General features: G+C 38.8%; 1 protein-coding gene across 2 annotated transcripts; it reads left to right on the forward strand.

The window, feature by feature from the left end:
• The first annotated feature begins 18 nt into the window (after positions 1-18).
• Positions 19-4,872, forward strand: TMEM53 (transmembrane protein 53). 2 transcript variants are annotated; one of them, XM_058177045.1, is made up of 3 exons: positions 19-152; positions 529-607; positions 3,156-4,872. In XM_058177045.1, the coding sequence occupies exons 2-3, from the start codon at positions 587-589 to the stop codon at positions 3,816-3,818; spliced, it is 684 nt and encodes a 227-aa protein (XP_058033028.1). In that variant the 5' UTR covers positions 19-152; positions 529-586; the 3' UTR covers positions 3,819-4,872. The 2 variants fall into 2 exon arrangements, with proteins under 2 accessions (XP_058033028.1, XP_058033027.1); XM_058177044.1 differs by having other exon boundaries at positions 25-152; positions 529-644; positions 3,156-4,869.
• The last annotated feature ends 4,455 nt before the right edge of the window (positions 4,873-9,327 follow it).

Raw genomic sequence — 9,327 nt, forward strand, 5'->3', positions numbered from 1 at the left:
TTCCGGTTGGCGTGGGTGGGGGGGGAGAAAGGTGGAAAGTGAGCGAGGAGGAATAAGACGGAAAGCGGCGGTTGCGAACGCCGGCGCGGCAATGGGGAGGCGAGCGAGGGAGTTGGGCTGCGAGGTGGATTTTCCCTTGAAACGAAGTGCGGGTGAGTTGAATGAAGTGGAAGGAGTTGCCTGGCAGAGAAATGGCTGAGGAGAAATGGCCTCACCGGCGCTCAGGTGTTTTAAAGCAGGGGTCTCCAACCTTGGTCCCTTTAAGACTTGTGGACTTCAACTCCCAGAGGCTGGCTGAGGAACTTTGGGAGTTGAAGTCCACAAGTCTTAAAGGGACCAAGGTTGGAGACCCCAGCTTTAAACCTTTGGGTGTAATGACCTTATGGGGGTGGGGGTGGGGGTGGGGAGGACAATACAACTACGAGGCTTTTCGGGCCACCGATATTGACATGCACCCTTTTTTTTAGAATCATAGCGCTATGATTACTTTTGTCAAGAGGCAGATTTTATTTTTATATTCATTTTCAGAAACTTCTTTGGAAAAAGGAGAGAAAATCAATCCTCCGGTGGTGGTGATAATGCTTGGATGGGCCGGCTGCAAGGACAGGTACCTAGACAAATACAGCGCCATCTATCAACAGAAGGTGAATATTATTCCCCCCGCCCCCCCTTACATAAATTCACCTTACAACTGCTATTTGTAAATGAAAGAACCATTCTTTTGGCTGATTCAGAAATCAAAATGTAGGAATTTAGCACCCACCTCCCTCCTAGAAGAATGAAATATTTTAGAAAATACTTAAAAGGCAGAATATATTTCCCTGGATGAGAAATGGAGAAACATGTTTTAAAGTCAAAGCAAATTCCTGCCACCCCCCACCTTTGTCAATGGGCCATTAAAGCCTCAGCCAAGCTCACTCATTCCCCCCCACCTTTGTCAATAGGTCAGAGGTAGAAACTCATTCTCCCCACCTTTGTTAATGGGCCATCATCATCTGCATCATAATAGAACCCATCTAGCAACTGAAACTCACCACATGGCACCTGGGAAGATTACATCAGCCAGCAAGGCTAGCTAAGACCCCCACCCCCTGGGAGTCTGACAGCCAATCAGGGTACTCTTCTTGTGCCCCAGGAAATTCAAAGCTCAGAAAAAGCATAAAGCCAGGGAGCGCACAGGATCTCAGCCCTTTTCTGTTCAGGAACTCAAGCCATGTGATCCTGACCACCATTAAACCATCTTTCCAAGCAAAAAAAAAAAGAAAGAAAGGAAAAAGCCTGGATTGCACACTGATTAACCTCAATTTGGACCAAATAAATAAATCTTGGATGCACTAAAGTAAGAGCTAGGGCAGGTTCAGTAACCAACCCTTGGAAATGGGCAGCCTGTAATTTAAAGGAAAACCATGGCTGTGAAAATTTTGGGATGTGTGCTTGCTTGAAACCTGACTGGAAGCTCCCAGAAAGTGATATCTAATAGCTGAAATTAATTGGCATAGAAAATTGGATACTGTAAAATTCTTACCAGAACTTTTCCCCTGGCTGCTAGACCTTCATGGTTGAAAGCTTTTGGGAGCCATTGAAGGAATCTTTTTTTCTGTTGTTTCTATCAATGGCTTCCTTTGCATCAGAAAAATTAAAAGCACCAATCAAGCCTCCCTGATTTGATCAATTTTAATTTTTTGCCAAGAGCATGTTTCAAAACTCACGTTTTGGGGGGGGGAAAAAAGTAGGGATTGTAGGAATTTAGCACCCACCCCCCTCCTAGAAGAATGAAATATTTTAGAAAATATTTAAAAGGCAGAATATATTTCCCTGGATGAGAAATGGAGAAACATGTTTTAAAGACAAAGCAGCTCCCTGCAACTTCCTGCCACCCCCCCCACCTTTGTCAATGGGCCATTAAAGCTTCAGCCAAGCTCACTCAATCCCCCCACCTTCCTCAATGGACCATCATTTGCAACACAATAGAACAGAAACTCACCACATGGCAAGGCTCAGGCAAGCTTGAGGGACAACCTACAATGTTAGCTAAGACCCCTAGACCACCTGGGAGTCTGACAACCAATCAGGATACTCTTCCTGTGCCCCAGAAAGTTCAAAGCTCAGAAAAAAGCATAAAACCAGGGAGCACACAGGATCTCAGCCCTTTTTCTGTTCAGGAACTCAAGCCATGTGATCCTGACCACCATTAAACCATCTTTCCAAGCAGCCTCCATGTTTCCAGTGTCTTTGTCCCCACTTGGCAATGAACCCAGATGGATATTTCTTCCAACAAAAAAAAACAAAACAGGAATAGGATCTTAACTTTTCCCACAAAAGACCTATTCAGAATTTTTAAAGTATCAAATGAGAAATCAGTTTCTTCATGAAAATTCTATGTAAAAAGAAAAAAAAATCTAAGATGGAATTTAACCTGGGGAGAGATGCTGGGGGGAGTTGAAGCACCTCTGTGCCCAAATTTTGATCCTGTGACTGCAGGCATAACCAAGAGGAGCTGTCATCTTTTTATCACCATCATAGGTAAGTGTATATCCTGCATTTTATTCAGTAGCTCAAAGCAGCATATACAGAATTCTTCATCTTATTTTTCTGTGAGGGAAGAGGGGATGAGAAAGATTGACTAGTTCAAGACAACCTAGTTAACTTGTGTATCCGAGATGAAGAATAACTTGCATTTCCCAGTCCTGGTTTAACATTTCGATTAGGGGTGAAATCTACTTACCTTCCTTACTGGTTCAAAAGTGCACGCACCCTGCGTGTGCACGAGAGAAGCAAGCAAGCGCATCACATTTGTGCACAGACTTATGCATGTGCAAAACCTGCGCATGCACAGAAGGTAAAAAACACATTACTTCCTGGTTAAAACCAGGAAGTAATGATACCCGGGTGGGTGGGCGGAGCTTTGCTCTGCCATCACTACCGGATCACTGAACTACCGGCCATGATCACTATCGGATCGCACAATCCGGGAGCATTTCAGCCCTGATTTCGATCCTGTGCTATCTGAATGGTTGTATACTATGTTAACAGCACAGCGATAGATTAAGCTATAACTATGACCATTTGCTTGAATTACTGACACTGAAAAGACTAATACTTAATTCTACTAAATATGAGTCCTTTTGACACATTTTGTCGTGTATTCCTCATAGGGATGTGTAGTGATCCGGTATACAGCTCCATGGAGACTTGTGTTCTTTGCAGAATCCTTTGGTATAAAATCCATGCAGACTCTGGCTACAAAGCTGTTGGAGCTCCTTTCTGATTACGAAGTGGAGACGAAGCCTCTATTCTTTCATGTCTTCAGCAATGGCGGGTTCATGCTCTATCGTTACATTGTGGAACTTCTTCACACTCGACAACAGTTCCAGCATCTGAGGGTAGTGGGAACTATTTTTGATAGTGCACCTGGCAGGAAGAACTTGAGGGGTGCAGTTCGTGCTCTCTCAGTTGTCTTAGCATCATACAATGTGTGTATAAAGTACTTTATTCTACTGTCATTTGCAATGCTGGTAGTGATATTGCGGATTGTATTGTATCCTGTGACCCGCTTTATACATGAGAGCCATTATGAAGCAATGTTGAACCAACCTTCTAAATGGCCTGAGCTCTATTTCTATTCCAAAGCTGATTCTGTCATCCTAGCAAGTGACATTGAGGACATGATCCAGGCTCGACGACAGCATCGGGTCCTTGTTAAGACTGTCGACTTTGTGCATTCTGATCATGTTAGTCATCTACGAGCATATCCTACCTCCTATGCTACTCACTGCATCTCCTTCATGTACAGTTGCATTGAAAGCACTTCTCACTAGTATGGGCAGTCTGAAGATATCAGCATATACCTCTTCTCTTGATTGAATTTATATATTAAATAATACTGTAATTTGTCAAGAGTTTAAAGATTTTCTGAGAATCTGTTTGCACATATTTTCTCATTTACTTTAATTTCCAGACCAGATATTGGAGTCTTTCTGAGATCCATGGAAGATTCCTAAGTTTATCCATGTCTAATTATCATGTTCGGTGTGATTATGTGGATTTATAGAATATAAGCAGCACTGTATCTATTTAATTCTCCTTTTATTAGCTTCTTTTTCTGTATTTCTTTTTTCTGTCATTTCCCTCTCAGATTTTTGAAGAAATACTGTGAAGTTAGATTGCACAAATAGGAATTTATTGTCCACTGAAGTGTGTATGATACAAAATAGAATTAAGAAGATGAATCTGTTCCATTTAGTGCAGATCTCTTTTAAGACCTATGGCATGAACTGGACACACAAATTAAAATTATGTTGTAACTGCCTTATCCGTAGATGCATATCCTTTCAGAAATCAAACTCTGATTCAATAATCATAGTTTGAAAAGTAGCAGTCAATGTTCCTTTATTGTCCTATTTAAATAGATAGGTGGGCAAAAGTAATTTATAGTGATTTACTATATTAATGTGTTCATTAAGTGAGAAAGCTATAACAAGAAAAACTACTGATTACTAGACATTCTGTTGTAACTATAATAACATTAAATGATGGAGTTATTCATCTTGGTGTCTATCTTATCTTTCTTTTTTTCAAGTTTAAATGGCTGTTCTATTTGTATACTCTAGTGTTGCATGTCCTTTATTTCTAAACATATGCTTTTGTATCATTATCCATTAACTTAGGAAAGTTTGTTTTTAGTAGAAATGATCATCCAATATGGAGCTTTCTGGGAGCTACTGGAATTATATTTCTAACACATTTAGAAGGTTTCAAGTAGGGTAAGAGACTGAGCTATAATGTTCTGGAATACTAGCTATATAACTTGGAAATAATAGTAATAAGTTCTCAATTCTTAGTTCCAATGAAATCCCAATGAAATTAATGGGATTCCAGAATAATGTAAAGGTTTTTAATCTTGTTTCTTTAACTGTCTTAACTGCAGATCTGGCAGGATGAGTTTTCATAGTAATTTAGGACATGTTTTATTTTTTTGATGGATTTGCTGCATCTTATGCTGAATGCAGTGGATTTTGGCTTTTTCTACAATATTACCAAAAATGTTGGAGAACTAAACTATGTCGTCTATAAATTTTAGTTTCTACATTTTTTTAGATTGGAGGGGGGCAGTTGTGGTCTATGCAAATCTATGATGAAAAAATAGCAAGATTTGTGTTTTTATGCTTCATTTGTTTTAAAATAGTGATTATTAGTGCACTTTAACCAGTTAGTCCTGCATTCAATATCCAACAGCTTGGTCCTAAATGCTAATTTTGTTTAAACTTACTTAATTGTGGAGAATTGCAGTCTCATTCTGAAAATTACTGCATACAGTTGATTTACATAAATATATTCGAAGTAGTTTTCACTGAACCTAAACTCCTTGTGCTATATTGCATCAGCATTTCTGTTACATCAAATTATATAATATATAATTGGTATAGACTGTTTTTAGCACTGATCAAGCGTATGATGAGTTCTGCTGCCTCTCCTGTACATCACTTTAATTTGGAACTAGATGAACTGCATGCCTCAAGTGAGTTTGTTTTACTCTAAAGATTTATATATTTAAAATAACGTTTCCCATTTATTGTCAAAGGAAATTAAAATCTAAATAATAAAAATAAATTATATCGTATCAGACTAGAAGAATAAATGCAAAATTAATCAGAGTGAATAACCAGATAATCAGCAGTTCAAATACTTAAGTGTTATATCTCTGTTAAGCAAAATGATAAAAAGAGTCTTACTTTGGCATCGGAGATGAATATTGCTTTTCAGTACCATTGAAATTGCAATATGAAATTTCTAAACAACAAATACATACATGCTGTCATCTTCACTTTTTTGTGCAAGGGTGTGCAACTCTGACTTCTGAGAGCTGCCCAACTTTTGTATAGCAAGTTAATGCTTTGCTCTGTTTACTTTATTCTTTAGAGGATTATTGCCTGTAGGGGTAGAGTGGCTAGAGACAGATTGGCAGTGTAATAAGGGAGGAAAAAAGGATTATCCAGGGGTTTGGAGAAGCAGTAGCAGGATGAGAAATGGTTTGACAGGAGGGGGAAATTCATACTAGGGAAATAAAGGGGATAGGGAAGAGGTGGCAAGGCTAGTGATTAGGGACAGTGGTGGGAAACGAGTAGAAAGGGTTGTGGGATACAGAGAAAGAAAGCAAACAACCAGGTGGAGTCACAGGGAAGGAGTGACCAGGGAAATGATGAGCAAAGTGACCTGGGGGGAAAGAAGGCTTGGGATGTGGGAAACTAAAGGCACATTTTAGGCTGCATTGGATCACCAGAGGGTTTTTTTTAAGTTAATCGTTGTTCAGAGCTTACACTATGTAGGATATAGTGTAAGTAAGTGCTGTGAAAGAACGTGGAGCCCTATGTAAATAGCACATATTTCTATTCTTATTTTACAACTGGGCTTTGGTAGAAGCATAATGAATCACACACTATGGACATAGGTTTGCCAGAGTTATGTCTACCAGGTTACGAAGAAGATTGGCAGCAGGTACAGTCAGTAATTTTTCCAAGAGCAAGTTTTATGCTAAGGGAGTGAATATAGTAGTTATTTTTTAGATATTTTTCTGAAGGAAGTCTATTTTGTTTTTATAAAAATACCTAATTTGTGGATAGCAGGGGAAAGCAACCAATTCTTTTCTAGTCAAAATAGCAAAAAAGTTAAAAATAGTTCCACTATAGTACTTTTATAATGGTAGCAGGTAAACGTTACAATTATGGATTGTATTTTTCCAACTGAAGCAGTGTTGTATATTCAACCTAAAAGCTCTCTTGGCAGGCACAAGATAATAGAGTTACTGCGAGTCCATGCAAGACAAATTTACTTTGATGGTCTCCTGGGTAAGAAGTTAAATATTCTATATTTAAGAAACGGATGGCTATCAGAAAAGATCACACAGTCTTTGTACCTAATGTTTATTTCTGATACCAGATATCAAGGAAGTTTTTAACTGGAAATGAGATTAGAGGTCTGTTTATAAACCTTTTTTTTCATTAATCAGATAAATCATTCACTTTAATGTGGAAGTAAGAAAATCTTTTTCAGTTAAGCACAACATAATGGAATTATAATAAGCTAAAAAAGCGCAAAATTCAGAAATAATTTATATTAGACCAGAAATTTCTATCCCTGATTTAATTTCATTAACATATGATATCCTACTTTGTAAACTCTACAAATTGGAATACTTTTTACTCGATATCACGTGGTCATAGCAATAATTTGGTCAAGCTAAATAATAGGGGCTTAGTTCTGCTTTTACTTCTTTATTTTCCTAGATATAAGAATTCCAGGAAGTGTTCTTAGCTGCTAAATTTAATCTATCCTCTGTTTCATTGCAAATGCTAATTTTTATTCATGAAAAACTCACATCATGAGATAATCAGAATTATAAAAGAGCAAGTAAATCATCTATGTATGCTTGTGTAAACTTGGCTTTAGGAGGAGCTATGATGATACAGTGGTTAGAATGCAGTATTGCAGGCTAGCTCTGCCTACAGCCAAGAGTTTGATCCTAATTGGCCCATGGTTGACTCAGCTGTCCATCATTCCGAGGTCAGTAAAATGAGGACCCAGATTGTTGAGGGCAATATGTTGACATTTTTAAGCTGCTCCAGAGAGTGCTGTAAAGCATTATGGAGAATTATATAAATCTAAGTTTGCTATTGCTAAGTCTATTGCTATTGTTATTTTCATAATATTTATGACTGCATTGGGTGAAGCTATCTTTTAAAATTTTGCAGATTTTTAAAAAAGCTTATTTACTCTACTCAGATCTTTGTTACTCAGTTTGTCCTAGATATTATTGTTTCAGAAGTTTGCAGAAGTTGAAGATTTTGGAAGGTGACTCCTAGGTTTTTAACTTTTCTTTACCAAAAGCTGAACGAAAAAAATCTTAGTTTGGGGATCTGTGGAATAAAAGGGTTTGAATATCTTATCCTGGTAAATCAGCAGGGGTCCATTTAGATAACTAAAATTAGTTTCCTATGATATGCAGATGATACCACTCTAATGGCAGAAAGCGAAGAGGAACTAAAGAGTCTCTTGATGCGGGTGAAGGAGGAGAGTGCAAAAGTTGGCTTGAAACTCAACATTAAGAAAACTAAAATCATGGTATCCGTCCCTTTCAATTCCTGGCAGATAGATGGTGAAGAAATGGAGGTAGTGACAGATTTTATTTTCCTGGGCTCCAAGATTACCGCAGATGGGGACTACAGCCAAGAAATTAAAAGACGCTTGCTCCTGGGGAGGAAAGCTATGGCAAATCTAGACACCGTACTAAAAAGCAGAGACATCACCCTGCCAACAAAAGTGCGTATAGTCAAGGCTATGGTTTTCTCAGTTGCAATGTATGGCTGTGAAGGTTGGACCATAAGAAAGGCTGAGCGCCAAAGAATTGAGGCCTTTGAACTCTGGTGCTGGAGAAGACTCCTGCGAGTCCCTTGGACTGCAAGGCGAACAAACAAGTCAGTCCTAGAGGAGATCAACCCTGACTGCTCTTTAGAAGGCCAGATCCTGAAGATGAAACTGAAATACTTTGGCCACCTAATGAGAAAGAAGGACTTGCTGGAGAAGAGCCTAATGCTGGAAAAGATTGAGGGCAAAAGAAAAAGGGGACGACAGAGAACGAGGTGGCTGGATGGAGTGACTGAAGCAGTAGGCATGAGTTTAAATGGACTCCAGAGGATGGTAGAGGACAGGAAGGCCTGGAGGAACGTTGTCCATGGGGTCACGATGGGTCGGACACGACTTCGCAACTAACAACAAAAAATGATCTTACCTAAATTTAATTATGTTAATAAAATTGCTCCAAGTGTATTGGATATACCAGAGAATGTTTGATAATGATTGGTTGAATTGTCTGCTGACATGCAATTTAAGAGTAAGAATTTTTGTTTTTCAGTTGGACTTGTCATAATGTCACATTTGGGGTTGAAATCAAAGATTGTTAAAGTGACTTTGGATGGATTTCTCTATATTAGGTTTATATGTTCTATCATAAATATTTAAATATTTAAAATCCATTAAGTCATCAAAAATTGTGGAGTTTCCAAAAAAGCCAGGTGGCTAAAAGAATCATCCAGCAGAAGAGAATATTATATATCTATCTATCTGTGTCAGGGGTGAAATCTACTTATCTTCCCAAGTGGTTTGGAAATGTACGCACCATGTCCCATGCACACTTGGACCCTCTGCGCATGCGCAGAAGATAAAGAGGTTACTTCCTGTTTAAAACCAGGTTAAAACCAGGTAGTAACAACAACCAGGCATGTGGGCAGAGCCTCGCGCCGCCATCACTACCACCAATCACCAGTCAAACTG

This window comes from Ahaetulla prasina, chromosome 3 (genome assembly GCF_028640845.1).
Source record: "Ahaetulla prasina isolate Xishuangbanna chromosome 3, ASM2864084v1, whole genome shotgun sequence".
NCBI lineage: Eukaryota > Metazoa > Chordata > Lepidosauria > Squamata > Colubridae > Ahaetulla > Ahaetulla prasina.

Coding starts and splice junctions, on each gene's coding strand:
- TMEM53 (XM_058177044.1), top strand. CDS start 92: ATGGGGAGGCGAGCGAGGGAGTTGGGCTGCGAGGTGGATTTTCCCTTG. Junction 153..528: donor TCCCTTGAAACGAAGTGCGG/GTGAGTTGAATG, acceptor ATTCATTTTCAG/AAACTTCTTTGGAAAAAGGA. Junction 645..3,155: donor GCGCCATCTATCAACAGAAG/GTGAATATTATT, acceptor TATTCCTCATAG/GGATGTGTAGTGATCCGGTA.